The sequence below is a fragment of the Pan paniscus genome, chromosome 1 (genome assembly GCF_029289425.2).
Source record: "Pan paniscus chromosome 1, NHGRI_mPanPan1-v2.0_pri, whole genome shotgun sequence".
In the NCBI taxonomy this organism is placed as follows: Eukaryota; Metazoa; Chordata; class Mammalia; order Primates; family Hominidae; genus Pan; species Pan paniscus.
The window spans coordinates 215,993,880-216,016,170 of NC_073249.2; the positions used below are offsets into that span (position 1 = coordinate 215,993,880).

General features: G+C 46.7%; 1 protein-coding gene across 5 annotated transcripts in view; it reads right to left on the bottom strand.

The window, feature by feature from the left end:
* Positions 1-13,590, bottom strand: part of VPS13D (vacuolar protein sorting 13 homolog D) — a 283,963-nt gene extending 270,373 nt beyond the window's left edge. For 4 of the 5 annotated variants that reach the window (XM_034955636.3, XM_034955634.3, XM_034955631.3 and 1 more), the window contains exons 1-3: positions 13,478-13,590; positions 9,334-9,506; positions 1,130-1,207 (exon numbers count right to left, since the gene is read on the bottom strand). In XM_034955636.3, coding sequence (XP_034811527.3) covers positions 1,130-1,207; positions 9,334-9,430 — 175 coding nt within the window. In that variant the 5' untranslated portion in view covers positions 9,431-9,506; positions 13,478-13,590. Of the gene's footprint in view, positions 1-1,129; positions 1,208-9,333; positions 10,414-11,984; positions 13,195-13,477 lie in introns of those variants that run through there. The other variant, XM_063601893.1, reaches the window with a different exon arrangement.
* Positions 13,591-22,291: the final 8,701 nt, after the last annotated feature.

Consider the following 22,291-nt stretch of genomic DNA (forward strand, 5'->3'; position numbering starts at 1 on the left):
GCCAAACGGCTTGGTAGAATTGTGATATTTATTTCCCAAGTTCTTCCATTTCTAGCCAAGCCTCCTAGAATACAAGCTTTCTTTATATTCAATTTATAAGAGTCAAGCTATGTTGCCCAGGCTGGTCTTGAACTCCTGGCCTCAAGTCATCCTCCTGCCTCAGCCTCCCAAAGTGCTGGGATTCCAGGTGAAAGCCACCAAGTCCAGTCCAACAATGGTATTTTTAATGACAACATCAAATGATCAACCGTGTAATCCAGTAATAAATTCAGAAATTTAGCCAAGCTTGGTGGCACGCCCCTGTATTCAACTATTCCAACTAATAGCTGGGGAAGCTGAGGCAGGAGGATCTCTTTAGCCTGGAAGTTCAAAGCTGTAGTGAGCTATGATAGCATCCCTGTACTCCAGCCTGGGTGACAAAGCAAGACCCTGTCATAAATAAATAAATACATAAATAAAAAGGAGGCCAGGCGTGGTGGCTCACGCCTGTAATCCCAGCACTTTGGGAGGCCGAGACAGGCAGATCACCTGAGGTTAGGAGTTCAAGACCAGCCTGGCCAACAAGGCGAAACCTCGTCTCTACTAAAAATACAAAAAAATTAGCCGGGCGTGGTGGTGCACACCTGTAGTCCCAGCTACTCTAGAGGCTGAGGCAGAAGAATTGCTTCAACCCGAGAGGCAGAGGTTGCAGTGAGCCGAGATCGCACCACGGCACTCTAGCCTCGGTGACAGAGCGAGACTCCGTCTGAAAAAAAAAAGAAAAAAAGAAAAGAAAAAGAAAAAGGGACAGGGGAAAGAAAAGGAAATCTTGAATGTAGAACAGAGGTTCTCACACTTGAGTAAACATAAGAATCACCTGGAGTGCTTATTAAACACTGTAGGTTCAATGACATTCCCTCAGAGATTCTGATTCAGTCGGTCCGGGGATCACCTGACCTCCCCACCACCATCACAAGGTCATCCTGATACGAGTGGCCCAAAGACCACACTTTAAGACTGGCCTAAACTCTAACATTTGCTATATCCTTCCTCTAACTGGCCAAACCAATACAAACTCCAGGGCTCTCAGTTTTCACCTCTCAAACAATTTAAGACTCAAATTTCTTCCCCCTCCTTTAGTTCCACATACCAGCTTTGACTTCAAATGGTAATTCCAATTCTTTCAAGGCATCTTTCTTTAATGGCAAGTTTTCTAATTCAACAGCACCTAAAAATAAAAACAGCATCATGAAATATCCATTTAACAAATACAGTAGGCCACCTACTGTGTGTAAAGCACTGAAGGTTAAAGGGAAAGTTTTACATATAGAATAGGCTACGTCATGTGAAGGTTAAAGGACAGTTTTACATCTAGAACAGGCTTATCATGTGTAGTGCTACCACCAGCCCAAACGCTTCATCTAAACGAATTTCCAGGCCGTCCGCTCTAACACGTACATGAGAGCTGAAGCTTAGGCGCTGATGAAGAGTTCAGACCAAGAGTTACATTTTCCATAACAGGCCAGATAGTAAATATTTTAGGATTTATATGATGTCTGTTGCGTATTCTTTTTTTTTTTATCAACCTTTAAAAATGCAAAAACCATTCTTAGTCTGCAGGCCAGATGTGGCCAGCTGGTCTCTTTGCTGACCCCTTGCTTAGGCTAATATTTACCAGAGGAACATCAAAATCTGACTCACCTAGGATGAAATGCAGGCTCCTGGGCCCCACCCGCAGACCAACTACCTCTGAATCTCTGGGATTGAAGCACAGAAATTTGCAGTTTCTAACAAGTTCCTTCCACCCCCAACCCCTCCCCAAAATGAGTATAGTGCAAACAGTATTCAAAAGTCTATGATCTAATTAAATGCAACTGGTCTTCAAAAGGAATTATACTCTTCTCTTCTGGGGAACTCCTTAGCACCTCTACTTACAAGTGTAATAACCGATCAGAAAGCAAAAGAAGGAACAGGACCGCCGCTGAAAATTGTTTTCAGACCCAACTTTTATGACTTAAACCCGAAAGTGAATTGACAAGAGGGCAGCTAGATCCATCACTCTCCCGGCTATGCAAGCCATTCACCCTCACATATATAGAGCCCTGCTCTGTGGGAGGCACTGTGATGGCCACTGGAAATGTAAAAAGAGAAGGCAGAGTCCCCATCCTTAAATCACTGCCACTGTTTTTACAAAATTGTTTGCGAGACACAAGGCAATTTTTGAGCAACCTAAATCTGTCTGAGATATACATTTTCAAGAACATGGAGTACAGACAACAACCATTAATTAGTAAGAAATGCAAGAGAGCCTTTTACTCCAAGTACAAAATAATGCAGAAAACATGATTATGTTTCCCTTTAAATGACTGTTCAGGACTTGTGGGTTACTGGCTTCTAAAGAAGAATTCAGGCCAGGTGCGGCAGCTCACACCTGTAATCCCAGCACTTTGGGAGGCTGAGGCTGGGAAATCGCTTGAGCCGAGGAGTTCAAGACCAGCCTGGGCAATAGAGCAAGACCCCAACTCTACAATAAATTTTTAAAAATTAGCCAGGCATGGTAGCACACACCTGTAGTCCCAGCTACTGGGGAGGCTGAGGTAGGAGGATCGTTTGAGCCCAGGAGGTCAAGGCTGCAGTGAGCTATACTCACACAACTGCACTCCCAGCCTTGGTGACAGAGCTAGACCCTGTCTCTAAAAAGAAAAAGGGAAAAAAAAAGAAGAAAAAGAATTCAAATCTAGCAACTTGGCAGATCTGAACAAATACAATCAATTTATTTTTTGATTTTTGCAGGAACATTTGTCCACATGGGCCATGCCCCACCTCCCACCCCACCCCACCACCATACCTTAAGACTAACAGAAAGAAAAAGTTTATAACCCCAGCGAAACAACCCCATTTCCACATTTGGGGAGAAAATGAACATAAGGGGGAAAAAAAATCATGAAACATTTTCCTTGGTTGAAACAGAATTAAAGGGGGCAATTAAATAGTTTCTTCTTTTGAAGAGCATGATTTACGCTTCGAACTGCCTTTTTTTTTTTTTTTTGAGATGGAATCTCGCTTTTGTCGCCCAGGCTGGAGTGCAATGGCGCGATCTCGGCTCACTGCAAACTCCACCTCCTGGGTTCAAGCGATTCTCCAGTCTCAGCCTCCCGAGTAGCTGGGACTATAGGCGCCCGCCACCACAGCCAGCTAATTTTTGTATTTTTAGTAGAGACAGGGTTTCACCATATTGATCAGGCTAGTCTTGAACTCCTGACCTCAAGTGATCCACCCGCCTTGGCCTCCCAAAGTGCTAGAATTACAGGCGTGAGCCACCGCACCCAGCCCGAACCACCTTATTTTTCAATACCCAAATCTGTCACAAAGGCAGGTGAGCTCTGGGCTTCCCTGGCAGCTGTACAACCTTGGGAAAGTAAAGGGAATTGCAGGCAACTCACACCACGAAAAATTAAAGCTGAAGCATAAGAGGGCAAAGGAGGAGATCTAGAAAGGAGAGAGAGAATGTAAAGGAAAAAATGAGAAGAAACAACAGCCTACACCAAGCCAAAAGCAAAGGAATCCGGCAAAACAGCACGGCCGTAGTTTAAGACTGAAGGTTTCCTAGTCCCCACCCACTCAAATATGCACCCACAACTGGCCCTGCAGGGAAAGGTCCCTCCAAAGAGCCAAGCAGAAAAACACCCAAAGTACTGAGTGCTTTATAAATGATAATGCAGGTCACTCACTCCAGGTAGACCCCAAAGTACTGAGTGCTTTATAAATGATAATGCGGGCACTCACTCCAGGTAGACCCCAAAGTACTGAGTGCTTTATAAATGATAATGCGGGCACTCACTCCAGGCAGACATTACAGACACTCACAGATGTCTCATCCAAAAACTCCTCATCTCAGGCTAGCAAGAAATCTACTCACTAAACTGGGAGTAATTTAGAGGTAGGTCATTTCTTAGTAATTTCTAATGGCTACTGAACTCTCTTCCCGCTGCTCCAGGTTATTTAAAGAGTCAACCTAAGGTTCGGAGCTTATAAAAACAAAAAGGAGGGGAAATGGAAGTTTTGGGTTACAAATATACAATATGCCCCCAGGCTGAATTTCAGATTCCTTGACATGGCACTGGCAGCCTCTACCTTCTGGCCCCAAACCATTTCAAAAACACCCTGCAAGTTTTCAGCCTCTGCTCACAGGGTGCATTCCACCTGGAATGTGGGGACCTGCCCAGTGCCACCTATGGAAATCCTGCTAAAATCCACTTAAGGCTGGGCGCAGTGGCTCACGCCTATAATCCCAGAACTTTGGGAGGCCAAGGCAGGAGGATTGCTTGAGCCCAAGAATTCAAGACCAGCCTTGGCAACATGGTAAAACCCCATCTCTACAAAAAATAAAACAAATAGCCGGACCTATGGCGGTACATGCCTGTAGTCCCAGCTACTCAGGAGGCTGAGATGGAAAGATTACTTGAGCCCAGAGAGGTTGAGGGTGCAGTGAACCGTGATGGTGCCACTGCACTCCTGGGACGATAGAGCAAGACCCTGTCTCCAAAAAAAGAAAAAAGAAAAAAAGATCCACTCAAAAGCTACCTCCATAACCTTCCCAGAGTCCTACAGGCAAAATGGACAGCTCTCTTCCTTCGCACCCCATCGCATGATGCCTGTATTTCCAGAATAACCATTTAATCTGTACTGCCTTGTATTACTGTATAATTTGTCTCCCAAACAGGTTAACAGTCCTCTGAGATCAGGGACTATAGAGGTGGAATAACAAGACGGGCATGGTGGCTCATGCCCATAATCCCAGCACTTTAGGAGGCCAAGCAGGAGGATCATTTGAGCCCAGAGTTTCAGACCAGCCTAGGCAACATAGTGAAACCCTGTCTCTACAAAAAATAAAAAATTACCCAGGTATGGTAGCATGCACCTGTAGTCCCAGCTACCCTGGAGGCTGAGGCAGGAGGATCGCTTCAGGATCGCCAAAAGTTCGAGGCTGCAGTGAGCTATGATCCTACTACTGCACTCTAGCCTGGGTGACAGAGTGAGACTTCCTCTCAAAAAAAAAAAAAAAAAGAATAGCAGCTACCATTTAGTGTGGTCTTACTGTGTCCAAGCACTTCATACACATTATCTCATTTAATCCTCACAACAATACAAATAAATAATATTAGTTTCTCAATTTTTGAGGTGGAGAAAAAAAAGGCTTAGAGAACAAGCAATTTGCTTTAAAATTTTTTTTGTAATTTTATTATTATTACTATTTTTTAGAGATAGGGTCTCACTCTGTTGCCAAGGCTGCAGTGCAGTGGCACAATCACAGCTCACTGCAGCCTCAAACTCTTGGGACCAAGGGATCTTCCTGCCTCAGCCTCCTCAGTAGCCAGGACTACAGGCATGTGCCACCATGCCTGTATGTATACATATATATGTATGTATTTTGGGGGATTACAAGTATATATATATATTTTTGGGGGGGATTTTTTGGGGATTATTTTATATATATATATTTTTTGGGGGGGGAGATATATATACATATATTTCTTTTTTTTTTTTTTTTTGAGACAGGGTCCCACTGTCACCCAGGTTGGAGTACAGTGGTGACATCGCAGCTCACTGCAGCCTCCACAGCACACTGCAAGCGATGCTCATGCCTCAGCCTCCCAAGCAGCTGGGACTACAGGCACACGCCACCACCCCCGCTAACTTTTATATTTTTAGTACAGATGGGGTTTCACCATGTTGCCCAGGCTGGTCTCGAACTCCTGGCTTCAAGTGATCTGCCCGCCTTGGCCTCCCAAAGTGCTGGAATTACAGGCATAAGCCACCATGCCCAGCCTCAATAAATGTTTTTAAATGACTGAACAATGAACTTTTTTTGTTTTTGAAACAGGGTCTTGCTCTGTTGCCCAGGCTACAGTGCAGTGGCAAGAACATAGCTCAATGCAGCCTCGACCTCCTGGGCTCAAGCGATCCTCCCACCTGGGCCTCCCAGGTAGCTGGAACCACAGGCGTGCACCACAACACCCAGCTAATTTTATTTATTTATTTATTTATTTTAGAGAAGGGATCTCACCATGTTGCCCAGGCTAGTCTTGAACTTCTGGCCTCAGGTGATCCTCTGGCCTTGGCCTCCCGAAGTGCTAGGATTACAGGCGTGAGCCACCACACCCGACCTCAATAAATGTTTTTGAATGACTGAACAAGTGAAAATTTTTGGGGGAAGAGCGTCTTGCTCTGTTGCCCAGGCCAGAGTGCAGTGGAGGGAACACAACTCAATGCAACCTCAACCTCTCCAGCTCAAGTGATCCTCCCACCTCAGCCTCCCAAGTAGCTGGGACCACAGGCATGCGCCACCACACGCAGCTAATTTTTTTTTTTTTTTTTTTTTTTTTGTAGAAAAGGGATCTCACCATAGTGCCCAGGCTAGTCTTGAACTCCTGGCTTCAGGTGATCCTCCCATGTTACTTTGTATTTTTTTTATTTGTCTTTAAATGCTATCTCCATTCTTAAACACTCATGTTACTTTGCATTTTGTTACTTTTCATATGTGGATGCAATCTATATATATATACACACACACAGATATATATATATATATACACACACACACATATATATACACACACAGATATATAGATATATATATATACACAAACACACACACAATCTCTTTGAAGTCCACTCTATCAGCCAATCCAATCATCCACTGATGATCATGAGGATGGATGATGATAACTAACATTGACTGAGAGCCTACAATATGCCAAGAACAGCTCTAAGCTCTCTGACCCACATTAATTTCTTAGTCCTCAGAACCTTACGAGATAGTTAATAATATCTCCAATTTACAAAAAGGGGGAGTGAAGCATGAAGAAATTGAGTAACATACCCAGGTTACTGGTAAATGGAAGAACTGGGATTCGAACACATAGTTTAGCTAAAAAAATCAATACCCTTGACCACTATTTCAGTCCTCTTTGCATCTCCCAAAGCATCTAGAACAGTAAATATCAGTAGATGGATTGAAATGACATTCTCGGCCAGGTGCAGTGGAACATGCCTGTAATCCCAGCACTTTGGGAGGCCCAGGTGGGAGGATCACTTGAACTCAGGAGTTCAAGAGCTGCCTGAGCAACATGGCAAAACCCCATCTCTACCAAAAAAACACAAAAATTAGCCGGGCGTGGTGGTGCATGCCTGTGGTCCCAGCTGCTTGGGAGGCTGAGGCAGGAGGACTGCTTGAGCCCAGAAGGTCAAGGTGGCATTGAGGTGAAATCACGCCACTGCACTCCAGCCTGGGCGAGAGAAAGAAACCCTGTCTCAAAAAAAAAGAAAGAACATTCTCATTCCTATCTAGTACCCTCTCTATCCCCAAACACTGCTTAACTGTGTCAGAGACGAACAAGCAGCACCAACTTCTTTACGAAGCCATTCCCTCAGTACAATTCCATGCCCCCAAGATTGTTCTGGCCACGCTCTGTGATGTGCTTTGGATCCATAAGCATTGGGTACGATACTAACACCAGTTACGAAAGAAAAAGCATTTTTCTACCCTGCGGAGAAGCATTCTTCAAGTTCCACAGGTTCATTAAAAGCCATAAAGAATAATGTTTTTAGAAAGGAAATAAGGGCAGAAAAGCAGTTTAAGGTACCAGATAAACACAGTTGTTACAAGATACATTCTAAAACTGCTGAGAAATGTTAGTACGACTCTGCAACACATCAGATATCCATTTCTATTTACTCATTTCTTTGGCAAATGCTCTTGCCACATGATTCCCAACAGAACCAGCTCTTTGATTAGCAGGGTCGTGGTCTGCAGCTCTCTTTCTAGGCCCTGTTATCTATACCTCATACAACGTAGTTAGCTTCACAGTGGGTCTGAGAACTTCAATAAGAGACCAGAGAGGTGAACTTGACACTACTATTGCACTCTGAATGCATCCTCTTCCCTGACAGACTGCTCACTCTCACTTTCCACTTAGCTCCCGTTTCAGGACAAGAGGAAAACCAGGAGAATAGGAAAGGAAAGGAAGAGAGTGGGGAGGCGTGACCATGACAGCTCTGCCCATGGCCTATCGCTGCCACAATCATTTGGTCAGAAAAACATGAAAAGCAACACTTTTTTTTTTTTAATTTTTATTTTTTGCGATGGAGTTTCACTCTTGTTGCCCAGGCTGGAGTGCAGTGGTGTGACCTCGGCTCACTGCAACCTCCGCCTTCTGGTTTCAAGCGATTCTCCTGCCTCAGCCTCCCAAGTAGTGGGATTACAGGCACCCGCCACCACACCCAGCTAATTTTTGTATTTTTAGTAGAGACAGGTTTCACCATGTTGGCCAGGCTGGTCTCAAACTCCTGACCTCGTGATCCGCCTGACTTAGCTTCCCAAAGTACTGGGATTACAGGCATGAGCCACCGCGCCTGGCCGGAAAGCAACACATTTAATGGAACATGTGAACCACCGGTACTCTATTCTCAGACTACGCAAACAGCTGTGTCACTGTTCTCTCTAACCTGCTCTGGTCCACTTACCAAAACTCACATCCACAAAGGTGAGGTTTCACTGGATTTGAAGTCTCCTTCCCATTTCCTATGATTTTACACACGTGGCACACTGACTTTCTTCTCTTCCCTACGTATGTTAAAAAGCTCCATTTTGAGCTGAGCAAAGAGAATTTAAATTAAAACAAGGAAACGGAGAAAATGCAGTTTTCGAATTCCCATGCCAAATCAGGGACTGCATTTACCAAGTCTAGGCCTGTAAAGGGTAAAATGTCTCAAGCTTCAGGTACTCTACTACTAAGCAAGTCCAAACCTCAGAAATTCTGTTGAACACCTCACAGTAATCAATTCTAAAACTTTTATTGATTGCTTACTATATGCCAGCAGGCTAGGGGCTTTAAATGTTATTCCAGTTGATCCTTATAGCAACCCTCTGGAGGTATATTATCTCTGTCTAAGAAACTGAGGCTTGGAATTTCAATATGAGCTATTGTTCACATAGCTAATAAATGACAAAACAGTATTTGAAGCCAAAGTCAATGCCACTGTCAGTACATTGTGGCTGCCTCCATAAAGCTTCATAAAGCTAAAAATTAACTGGGACTAAGCACAGTCACCAGTAGTGTAGCTTATTTTGTTTTTGTTTTTTAATATTTAATAGTTCCTTAAAATCTACAACAATATAGCTATAAACTTAAGTTACTCTGGAATAATCATCAGGGTGATATGGGACCTTTTTACATACATTTAGTACAAAGCCATCTGGGCATTAGGTTTTATGATTCTCAGGACAACAAAAAAAATACAAAAATAGAAACGCCACCTATAAAGCTGTATCTCACCCAGAGAAATACTCACCTTTGAGAAGTGCAACTGAGAGCTGGTCAGTGTTCAGGTTATTGACATATTTTCCCAAATAGGTATTGAGAACCCAGGCTACAAGGCCTTCCAACATGACTATATCCTCAGGAAAAGGTGTTTAGAAATCATGGATCATTCTTTATTTCTCTCTTTCATGGTCACAGAAAAATCTATGAAAGGAAAATAATGAAAATCAACATAAAAACAGGATGATTTTCTAAGCCAATTTCCTCCTCTACCTGCCTGAAGGTAGATGAATGAATGCAAAGCACAGATGTTTTGTTGGGTTTTGTTTGTTTTTGGTTTTTTGTTTTGAGACAGTTTCGCTCTTGTCACCCAGGCTGGAGTGCAGTGGCACAATCTCGACTCACTGCAATCTCTGCCTCCCGGGTTCAAGCCATTCTCCTGCCTCAGCCTCCCGAGTAGCTGGGATGACAGCTGCCCACCACCACACCCAGCTGATTTTTTGTATTTTTAGTAGAGATGGGGTTTCACCATGTTGACCAGCCTGTCCCAAACTCCTGACCTCAGGTGATCCACCCGCCTCAGCCACCCAAAGTGCTGGGATTACAGGCATGAGCCACTGCGCCCGGCTGCAGATGTTTTAAAAGATGAGGCAAGAAGCTCTGTAAGATGTTCCCATCAGTAACTGGAGGGCCAAACCAAAACACCTACATTCTGATGCTGCTTCAGGGAATAGTCACTCTTAAATTTACCAAAAATTACCTACAATTCAAAGCTGTCTATCTTTTCAGTGTGACTGTCCATTGCTTGCTTATGTTGATTTACCTTGGGATTAGACTGCCGTGATCAGAGATTCTCCTATGGGCATAATTTAGTAATCTCTGGAGGCATTTTTTATCATGACTTAGGGGCTGCTACTGGCATCTTGTGAATAAAGACCACAGAAGCTGCTAAACCTACAACGCACAAGACAGCTCCCACAGCAAAGAATTATCCAACCCAAATGTCAACAGAGCCAATGTTAAGAAACCTTATCCTAGATTAAGACAGAAAATGCCCTAAGAGATTGTCTGAATGAAATTCATGAAAGAGGCCGGGGGTGGTGGCTCACGCCTGGAATCCCAGCACTTTGGGAGGCCGAGGCAGGTGGATCACCTGAGGTCAGGAGTCCAAACCCAGCCTGGCCAACATGGTGAAACCCTGTCTCTACCAAAAATACAAAACTTAGCCAGGCATGGTGGCAGGCACCTGTAATCCCGGCTACTCGGGAGGCTGAGGCAGGAGAATCCCTTGAACCCGGGAGGCAGAGGTTGCAGTGAGCCAAGAGCACACCACCGCACTCCAGCCTGGGTGACAGAGTGAGACTCCATCTCAAAAAAAAAAGAAAAAGAAACTCATGAAACAAACCTGAATAAAGTTGGGGGTGGGGGGAGAATTCACATTCTTTAATGATCCTCATTTAGGCCGCCCAAATTAAATGTCTCAAATTTGTTCATGAGGATCACTTATAAAATAATATACATGGGAGAGAGGCGACAGTGCTTTATCACTGTTCTTAAATGTCCTGGAACTGCATTACTGGTACCTGGGCACCAGATGACGCTGATACAATGAACAATCTTAGTAGATTATTACAAACCCCAAACTCCAGAAATCCTCTGGCTCCAGCCACGGTATTTAGATTTTGTAGGTACTACTGCCTGTTATAATAACTGGTGTTTACCAGTATTACCAAAAAAAAAAAAAAAAAAAAGACTAATTTTAGTATTACAAAAAGTCAACATGAGGGAAACTGAGACACAAAAGTTTAACTGGGTTCTGAGATTGCTCAACTAGAAGATCCTAGTGGAAACTGTGAGCCTCAAATCTTGCTCTGATCCACCATGTCAGTCATCAGCCACCCTGCCAGGCACTACAGACTTGCCATGGCACGCATCCCACTGGAGCCAGCCTACTTTCAGGATCCTCTCCAAGCACGCTGCCCCACCTCTAGTGATTCATCTTAGTGCCAGAAGATACACCTATCCCAACTGAGAGGCTGCCATCCAACAACTACCAGAAGCACAAGGCCTCCACAAGAATGAATTCAATCTCCTGGAAAAACTGGCTTTTGTTTGTCAACAATATCTTGTACTTCCAGAGAAGATTAACTTTTATTGGTCAACAGTGACAGCAAAAAGAAAAAAACAGCATTTGGTAAAATATTTGACCAATTTCTTTCCAAAGATTTTTTTTTCTGCAAATGGAATATAAAGATATTTTTTAAGGGTAGAGTTACATAAAACTAATTATTAGCTACATTTGTTTAAAGAAGATGTTATAAGAACAATTTAAAAAAAAATGCTCAACAGTCTGAATAAAAGAAACATTTCTCTATTGTAACTTTTTTTTCTGGAGACAGAGTGTTGCTCCCTCGCCCAGGCTGGAGTGCAGTGACGGGATCTCGGATCTCGGCTCACTGCAACCGCCATCTCCTGGGTTCAAGCGATTCTCCTACCTCTGCCTCCTGAGTAGCTGGGATTACAGGCACCTGCCACCATCCCCGGCTAAGTTTTGTATTTTTGGTAGAGACAGGGTTTCATCATGTTGGCCAGGCTGGTCTGAAATCCTGACCTTAAGCGATCTGCCCACTTTGGCCTCCCAAAGTGCTGGGATTACCGGTGTGAGCCACCGTGCCCGGCCACTATTATAACTTGAAAGGAGTAAATTTGTGAAAACCAAATGTGAAACTGACTAATCTTACTATGGGGACTCCAAACAAACTTGAGCAAGAAGCCAAGGTCAGAGTACTCTTTATTTTTGTAGTTATTGCCACTAATTTCGGCCCTAAATGCCAACTCTGAGTGCCAACTACCAATTATCTCCAAATCAAGGGAAACAACTGTCAGTTTGTAAACAAGTTCAGGCCCTACCCTACTTGCCCTAAACGGAAAAGAATGCAAAGCACAGATTTTAAAAGCATGAGTGATTAGCATTGTAAGGCAACCTGGTCAGTAACATGGAGGCCCAAACCAGAAAGCACCCATTATTTGCTCTGCTAAGCATCTAGACCGTGCTTGAGGCCACTTCAAGGATTCCCTGAAGGAATTCAGTGTCAGCAAGGGCCGCCAGACTGGCCAGAGTCCCAAAGTGTTTACACTCCGGTCCATCAGGACTTCTAGGCAGCTGCCTGGCACTAAACCCCACCTGGGCTCCCCTACCCAGTGGGGCGGGTGACAGTAGGGATCAGTGCTGAGCCCACGGGCGGGCAGACAGCCGGGCATGACCTTGAGCCAGGCCCCTCCCCTGAGGAGCGGCCAGACCGGGAATAGGAAGGACTGGCAACCGGACCTGGGCGTCCCTCCCCGAGGCGGCCAGGGCTGAACGCTGCCGGCGCCAGGGAGCTCCAAAACCGGGGCGGGGACGGCTGTGCGACCGGTGGCCCCACAGGAACGGCACTGCCCGGAAGGCGACGCTCCCACAACCCTCCCGCTCGCAGCTCTCGGAACCCTCAGCCCCCTCCAGGGGACAGAGACCCCACCACCCAAGTAAAACCTGGAGGGAACGGCGCCGGGATCCCACACCTAGGAGGAGTGGCTGGGCCAGGGCGTGACCCTGGGGGGCAAAAGGTAAAGAGAGGTTTTAGGCCTGATGTCTCCACCCGAGAGTGTGACCTCGGGTGGCTGATTAAGGGAGGTGGCTAAGGCATTCTAGAGAACTGACACCCCACTCTTCGGCGTAATGTGGGGGGCTCGCACACTGGGGTCCTGCATTGAGACCAAGGCTCAGGCGGACAGGCGCGGACTGACACCCCCCAATTCCAGGGCGCCAGGCTGCTGGGACCCCGGAAAGTGTGCCGGGGTCCAGCGGGGGCTCGGGCTCCCCAGGACACGGACGTCGGGGTTCCCAGAGGTTCAGCCAGCCCCGAGCCTGTGCTTGGGGTGCTCGCGGGGATTCGGACGCAGGGGTCCCCGGAGGTGGCGGGCTTGGGGCCCGGGGGGAGCAGACGCCCAGGGTTACCCCGAGGGGCTCAGACCGAGGCCGGACGACGGGGCCCCCAGGCTCCCAGCATCGCTCTCCCCAGGGTGGGCCCGGGCCCCCATGTCCAGGCGGAGCCCTAGCGGCGGCCCGCGGGTCCGCGCCGGCCCTGCAGTTCCCGACCCTGGCCCCGCCCGGCACGGAGCCGCTCGGCCCCTACCTGTCGGTGTCCCGGGCCGCCCGCCCCAGCCCGGCGCTGCGCGGCGTTTCCTCCCCGCCGCTCCTCAATGGCGCAGGCCCGCGGCGCTCAGGCCGGCCCCGACCCGACCAATCGAGCGGCCGACGCGCCGGTGCCTGGCCAGCCGAGCGCCGAGTTATCGAGGAGGCGCCCCCTGGCGCCGGCGGCCGCTCCTGCAGTGGTGCGGGCCCCTCCAGGGTTCGCGGACACTGGGGCTTCTTTTATAGGCGGGGAAACTGAGTCCCAGGGGAGGGCAGGGCCACAAATGACTCTGGTTCAGACAGCATGGGAACCCAGGATTCTTCCCACCTACAACCACCCTGCCTTCCATCCAAGCGAAAGGTGCAATTGGCCGTCCGTCTGGCCCACTCACCCACAGTCCGTTCCCCACTTCGCAGCCACAGGGGCCTGTTAATTCAGACCCTGCCCTTCCCTGCTTAAAACAGCGTCCCCACCATACTTCAGTTAAAACCCACCTCCTTACAGAGCTGCCACCAAGGTCCCACTGGATCTGGTCCCTTCCCATTTCAGCCACTTTTTCCCCGGCCGACTCTGCCTCAGCATCCTTCAGTTTCTGCCCCAGGAACTGTACATTTGCCGTTGTCTCTACCTAGGACCCTTCTCCCCAGACCAATAGAAATACAATGCCAGCCACATAGGCAATTCACATTTACTAGCTAGTACATTTTTTTAAAACGAAAAAGAAGAAAATGAACTTCATTTTAATATAGTTAATCCAATATATTCAAAATATGATCATCTCAACATGTAGCCAAAAGAAAAAATTACTAATACAATATGTTAACTTTTTTATAGTAAGTTTTTTAAATTCGGGTATATTTTACATTTACTGCGCATCTCAGTACAAACTAGCCAGAATTCCAGTGCTCAATAGCCTCTTGTGGCCAATCCAGAGCTACAGAATAGCTCTGGATATTCGTATAGCTGACTCCCTCTGGCTTCAAATATTCCACTCAGAGAGGACTTGTGCCTATCTACGGTTCCACTATGAGCTGGGCACGGTGGCTCATGCCTGTAATCCCAGCACTTCAGGAGGCTGAGGCGGGCGGATCACTGAAGTCAGGAGTTTGAGACCAGCCTGGCCAACATAGTGAAACCCCATCTCTACTAAAACTACAAAAATTAGCCGGGCGTGGTAGTGCACACCTGTAGTCCCAGCTACTGGGGAAGCTGAGGCAGGAGAATCACTTGAACCCGGGAGGCGGAGGTTGCAGTCAGCCGAGATCACCCCTCTGCACTCCAGACAGAGTGAGACTCCCTCTCAAAAATAAAAATAAAAATAAAGTTCCGTTATCCATTACCCTGTTGTATTTTCTTCATGGAACCTAATACTCCCTGAGATTACCTTGTTTGTTTATACATATGTTGTTCTTTCCCCAGTACCTTGAAAACAGAGATTTTATCCCTTTCACAGTGTTTCTTCAACACCTAGACATTGCCTAGCACAGAAAAGACTCAATAAGTGTGTATGAATGAACAACTGAACACTTCCTCCTTGCATTATCACAAGAAGGGCAAGAGGGAGACCTCAGGCTCATATAAATTAGAAGATGCAGGAAGCAGAACGGCAAGGTTACAATCATGTATTTACCATAATAATTACCAACCCTCATGATGCTAAGCTAATGAGGGTGCATGTTGGGCTGACTCACTCCTGAGCAAGACTGGGGTTCCTGTATGGTGGGATCAACCTCTCAGAATCTGGATGCTGGGTCTCCTCTGGGGCTGAGGTTTGGGAGTAAAACCTGGAACTCCACAGACAGAAGGAGGAAGGAAGGCAGTCCTTCAGAGGTGAAGGACCTCGAAGTCCAGATCACCTAGCACAGACACTTGGCTGTACCTGGGAAGCTTATTAGAAATGCACATGGCCCAGGCCAGGCGCAGTGGCTCATGCCTGCAATCTCAGCACTTTGGGAGGCAGATGTGGGTGGATCACCTGAGGTCAGGAGTTCAGGACCAGCCTGACCAACTTGGCAAAACCCCATCTCTACTAAAAATACAAAAATTAGCCGGGCATGGTCGCAGGTGCCTGTAATCCCAGCTACTCTCCTGGCTAAGGCAGGAGAATTGCTTGAACCCAGGAGGCAGAGGTTGCAGTGAGCCGAGATCTCGCCATTGCACTCCAGCCTCGGCAACAGAGCAAGACTCTATCTCAAAAAAAATCCAAAAAAATACTGCACATGGCCTGGCACCGTGGCTCACACCAGTAATCCTAGCACTTTGGGAGGCCAAGGCAGTGGGGGGGATTTTTTGAGGCCAGGAATTCAAGACCAGCCTGTGCAACATGAGGAGACCCCAATCTCTACAAAAAATTATAAATGAAAAAATTAGCTGGGCACGGTGGCACATACCTGTACTCCCAACTACTGGGAGGAGGATTGCTTGAGCCCATGAGTTCAAGGTTACAGTGAGCAATGATCATGCCTGTGCACTCCAACCTGCGCAACAGAGACCCTGTCTCAAAAACGCAAATTCCTGGGCACCATTGATTCGACCAGTATTACTGAAAGTCTTCGTGCCCTCAGTTTCCTATAAATGTTTAAATATACATTTACCATACAGCAATCCCGCTGCTAGATATTAGCCAAGAGAAATTAAAACATATGCCCACACCAAGACTTATACATGAACACTCATAGCAGCTTTATTCATAAAAGCCAGAAACAAAAAAAAACAATCAAAATGTCCATCAACAGGAGAGTGGACAAACAAATTGCAACATAGTCATACAATGGAGCACTACTCACCAACAAAAAGGTGAGTAGTACTGACGCAGGCACGATCTGGAGGAACCTCAAAAGTATTAGCTATGTGGAAAAAGACCACATACCGTAATGATTTCATTTTTGTGAAATTCCAGAAAAGACAAAACTGTCAGAGGAACTACAGGCTACAGGTGCACTACCACACCCAGTTGATTTTGGGGGGTTTTTTTGTTTGTTTGTTTGAGACAATCTTACTCTGTCACCCAGGCTGGAGTGCAGTGGCGCAATCTCGGCTCACTGCAGCCTCTGCCTCCCAGGTTCAAGTGATTCTCATGCCTCAGCCTCCCGAGTAGCTGGGATTCCCGACGTGCACCACCACGCCCGGCTAATTTTTGTATTTTTAGTAGAGACGGGGTTTTGCCATGTTGTCCAGGCTGGTCTTGAACCCCTGAGCTCAAGCATTCCTCCCACCTTGGCCTCCCGAAGTGCTGGGATTACAGGCAGGAGACACTGCTCACAGCTTTTTTCAAAAATTTAATTGACAAATAATTGTATATATTTATGGGCTACAGTGCACTGTTTTGATATCTATTTACAATGTGGAATGATTAATTCACACTAATGAACAAATCCATCAGCTAACATACTTTTTTGGATGAAAACTTTTTTTTTTTTTTTGAGACGGAGTCTCGCTCTTTCGCCCAGGCTGGACTGCGGTGGCGCGATCTCGGCTCACTGCAAGCTCCGCCTCCCGGGTTCACGCCATTCTCCTGCCTCAGCCTCCCGAGTAGCTGGGACTACAGGCGCCCGCTACCATGTCCGGCTAATTTTTTTTGTATTTTTAGTAGAGACGGGGTTTCACCGTGTTAGCCAGGATGGTCTCGATCTCCTGACCTCGTGATCCGCCCGCCTCGGCCTCCCAAAGTGCTGGGATTACAGGCGTGAGCCACCGCGCCCGGCCGGATGAAAGCATTTAAAACCTACTCTTTTAGCAATTCTGAAATATACAATGTATTATTTCTTATAGTCACCATTCTGAGCAATAGATCACTATAGCTTCTTTCTCTTGTTTAACTGAAACTTCGTACTCTTTGTTTTGTTTCTTTTTTTTTTTTTTTTGAGACGGAGTCTCTCTCTGTCACCCAGTTGCCCAGGCTGGAGTGCAGTGGCGTGATCTCAGCTCACTGCAACCTCTGCCTCCCAGGTTCAAGCGATTATCCTGCCTCAGCCTCCCCAGTAGTTGAGATTACAGATATGTACCACCACGCCTGGCAAATTTTTGTACTTTTAGTAGAGACGGTGTTTCATCATGTTGGCCAGGCTGGTCTCAAACTCCTAGCCTCAAGTAATCCACCCACCTCGGCCTCCCAAAGTGCTGGGATGACAGGCGTGACCACCATACCTGGCCCAAACTTTATACTCTTTGGTCAACATCCCCAAGTTCCCAACCCAAGAGTTCCTGGGACCACCAGGATCTCCAGAGAGATAAAAGTGTCTTTTCATAGGTTCCTGAGATGACTGGTGGCTGAAAGTCCCTAGATAGCTTCAGAATGGGGCTGGTTGCCAGAGGGAGCAACCATGTTATTAGAGAGAGGGTTGGCCTATCTCACGCAAAAACACACACACTCTTTGACCGCCTCCAACCTGCGGGGAGGATTGGAGATTGAGTTCAATCACCAATGGCCAATGATTCAGTCAATCATGCCCACGTAAAAACCCTAAAGGTGGTCGGGCACAGTGGCTCACGCCTGTAATCCCAGCACTTTGGGAGGCCGAGGCAGGTGCATCACAAGGTCAGGAGATCAAGACCATCCTGGCCAACATGGTGAAACCCTGTCTCTACTAAAAATACAAAAAATTTAGCCGAGCATGGTAGCGGGCGCCTGTAGTCCCAGCTACTTGGGAGGCTGAGGCAGGAGAATGGTGTGAACCTGGGAGGCGGAGCTTGCAGTGAGCTGAGATCAGGCCACTGCACTCCCGCCTGGGCAACAGAGAGACTCCATCTCAAAAAAAAACAAAAAAACCCTAAAGGTTCAGTGTTTCCAAGCCCCACCCCCTCTCTAACACCTTGGCCTGTGCATTTTTCTACTAGTTGCATCCTTTATAATAAATTGTAAATGAAAGTAAAGTGGCCAGGAGCAGTGGCTCACACCTGTAATCCCAGCACTTTGGGAGGCCAAGGCAAGCGGATCATGAAGTCAGGAGTTCGAGACCAGCCTGACCAACATGGTGAAACCGCATCTCTACTAAAAATACAAAAATTAGCCAGGCATGGTGGCAGGTACCTGTAATCCCAGCTACTCAGGACGCCGAGGCAGGAGAATTGCTTGAACCCAGGAGGCAAAAGTTGCAGTGAGCTGGGATTGTGCCAATGCACTCCAGCCTGCAACAGAGCAAGACTCCATCTAAAAAAGAAAAAAGAAAAAGAAAGACAGTAAAGTGTTTCCCTAAGTTCTGTGTGCCATTATTGAAAATAATCAAACCTAAGGGAGGGGTCATGGGAACCCCCAATTTATAGCTGATCAGTCAGAAGTACAGAAGGCCTGGACTAGTGATTGGCATCTGAAGTGGGGCAGTCTTGTGGGGCTGAGCACTTTACTTGTGGGATCTTCTGCTAATGCCAAGTAGGTAGTGTCAGAATTGAATTGAATCTCAGGACACACAATTGGTGTTCAGAGAATTAGAGAATTGCTTGGGGTGTGGAAAACCCACAATTTGGAGTCAGAAGTGTTGTATGAATATAAGAAAAGCAGTTTAGGCTGCACATAGTGGCTCATGCCTGTAATCCTAGCACTTTGGGAGGCCAAGGCGGGAGGATCTCTTGAGCCCAGGAATTCAAGACCAGCCTGGGCAACATAGTAAGACCCTGATGTGGTTTGGCTGTGTCCCCACCCAAGTCTCATCTTGAAATGTAGCTCCCATAATCCCCACATGTTGTGGGAGGGACCTGACGGGAGGTAATTGAATCATGGGGGCAGGTTTTTCCCATGCTGTTTTGCTGATAGTGAATAAATCTCATGAGATCTGATGGTTTTATAAAGGGGAGTTTCCCTGCACACGCTCTCTTGCCTGCTGCCATGTAAGATGTACCTTTGCTCTTCTTTTGCCTTCTGCCATGATTGTGAGGCCTCCCCAGCCATGTGGAACTGTGAGTCCATTAAACCTCTTTTCCTTTTTTTTTTTTTTGAGATGGAGTCTCGCTCTGTTGCCAGGCTGGAGTGCAGTGGCACAGTCTTGGCTCACTGAAACCTCCAACTCCCTGGTTCAAGCGCTTCTCCTGCTTCAGCCTCCCAAGTAGCTGGAACTACAGGCATGCACCATGCCCAGCTAATTTTTGTATTTTTAGTAGAGATGGGGTTTCACCATGTTGGCTAGGAGGGTCTTGATCTCCTGACCTTGTGATCCACCTGCCTCATCCTCCCAAAGTGCTGGGATTACAGACGTGAGCCACTGTGCCCAGCCTAAACATCTTTTTCTTTATAAGTTACCCAGTCTTGGATATTTCTTTATAGCAGTATGAAAATGGACTAATACAGTAAATTGGCACCAGTAGAGTGGGGTACTCCTATCAAGATACCAGAAAATGTGGAAGAGATTTTGGAACTGGGTAACAGGCAGAGCCTGGAACATTTCGCAGGGCTCAGAAGAAGACAGGAAGATGTGGGAAAGTTCAGAGCTTCCTAGAGACTTGTTGAATGGTTTTGACCAAAATGCTTATAGTGATATGGACAATGAAGTGCAGGCTGAGGTGGTCTCAGATGGAGACAAAGAATTTATTGGAAACTGAAGCAAAGGTGATTCTTGGTATGCTTTAGCAAAGAGACTCACAGCATTTCACCCCTGGCCTAGAAATCTGTGGAACTTTGAACATGAGACAGATGATTTAGGGTATCTGAGGGAAGAAATGTCTAAGTAGCAAAGCATTCAAGAGATGACTTGAGTGCTCTTAAAAGCATTCAGTTGGCTGGGTGTGGTGGCTCACGCCTGTAATCCCAGCACTTTGGGAGGCTGAGGCGGGCAGATCACAAAGGTCAGGAGATCAAGACCATCCTGGCTAACATGGTGAAACCCCGTCTCTACTAAAAATACAAAAAAAAAATTAGCCAGGCTTGGTGGCAGGTGACTGTAGTCCCAGCTACTTGGGAGGCTGAGGCAGGAGAATGGCGTGAACCCAGGAGGCAGAGCTTGCAGTTACCCCAGATTGCACCACTGCACTCCAGCCTGGGCGACAGAGCAAGACTCCGTCTCAAAAAAAAAAAAAAAAAAAAAAAGCATAAAAGTTTGAAAAATTTGCAGACTGACAATGTGATAGAAAAAAAAAAATATGGGGAGAAATTCAACCCAGTTGCAGAACTTTGCAGAAGTAATAAGAAGCCAAGCATTAATCACCATGACAATGGGGAAAATGTCTAGAGGGCATGTCAGAGGTCTTCATGGCAGTACCTCCCATCACAGACCTGGAGGCCTAGGAGGAAAAAATGGTTTTGTGGGCCAGGCCCAGGGCCTTGCTGCTTTGTGCAGTCTTGGGACTTGGTCCCTGTGTCCCAGCCATGGCTAAAAGGGGCCAACATACACCTCAGGCCATTGCTTCAGAGGGTGCAAGCCCTAAGCCTTGGCAGCTTACACATGCTGTTAGGTCTGCAGGTGCATGGAAGTCAGGAATTGAGGTTTGGGAACCTCTCTGCCTAGATTTCAGAGGATAATGGAAACACTAGGTAGAGGTGTGCTGCAAGGTGGAGCCCTCACAGAGAATTTCTGCTAGGGCAGTACAGAAAGGAAATGTGGGATGGGAGCCCCCACACAGAGTCCCCACTGGGGCACTGCCTAGTGGAGCTGTGAGAAGAGGGCCACCATCCTCCAGACCCTAGAATGGTAGGACATCTTGCACTGTGCACCTGGAAAAGCTGCAGACACTCAACCCCAGCCAATGAAAATAGCCAGGAGGGGGACTGTACCCTGCAAAGCCACAGGATGGAGAGCTGCCAAAGACCGTAGGAACCCATCTCTTGACCTGGATGTGAGACATGGAATCAAAGGAGATCATTTTGGAGCTTTAAGATTTGACTGCCCCACTGGGTTTCAGACTTGCATGGGGCCTATAGCCCATTTGTTTTGGCCAATTTCTCCCATTTGGAACAAGTGTATTTACCCAATGCCCCATTGTATCTAAGAAGTAACTAACTTGCTTTTGATTTTACAAACTCATAGGTGGAAGTGACTTGCCTTGTCTCAGATGAGACTTTGGACTGTAGACTTTTGAGTTAATGCCAAAAGGAGTTAAGACTTTGGAGGACTGTTGAAAAGGCATGATTGGTTTTGAAATGTAAGGACATGAGATTTTGGAGGGGCCAAGGACAAAATGATATTGTTTGGCTGTGTCCCCACCCAAATCTCATCTTTAATTGTAGCTCCCATAATCCCCACATGTTGTGGGAGGGACCTGGTGGGAGGTAATTAAATCATGGAGGTGGGTTTTTTCCCATACTGTCCTCATGATAGTGAATAAGTCTCATGAGATCTGGTGGTTTTATAAAGCGCAGTTCCCCTGCATACACTCTCCAGCCTGCTACCACGTAAGATATGCCTTTGCTCCCCCTTTGCCTTTTGCCAAGAATATGAGGCCTCCCTAGCCGTGTGGAACTGTGAGTCCATTAAACCTCTTTTTCCTTATAAATTACCCAGTCTTGGGTATTTCTTCATAGCAGTATGAAAATGGACTAATACAGACCCTCTTTAAAAAAAAAAAAAGCACCTTGCTTTTTTTTTAGTTGTAGACATACCAGAGGAAGGGCTGCAGGAGATGGGGGTCATTCCTTAATTACCACCCACTTAGATGCATGTTGGCCCAGAAGGGGTAAGTTTTCTGGGACAGGCAGATTTGCAGAGCCCAGCTCCACACTCTCCCCACATCAGGTTCCTCCCCACCTGTCCTCCTATATCAGTTTCTGGAATCATCTGGACCACAGGGGATGCAGACAGGTAGCCAAAACTCCTGCAGAAATGTTTCTGTTGGCACACACAATGCTTTAAGCTCATTTGAATTACTGAAAACAGAAAAATCTGGAGATTA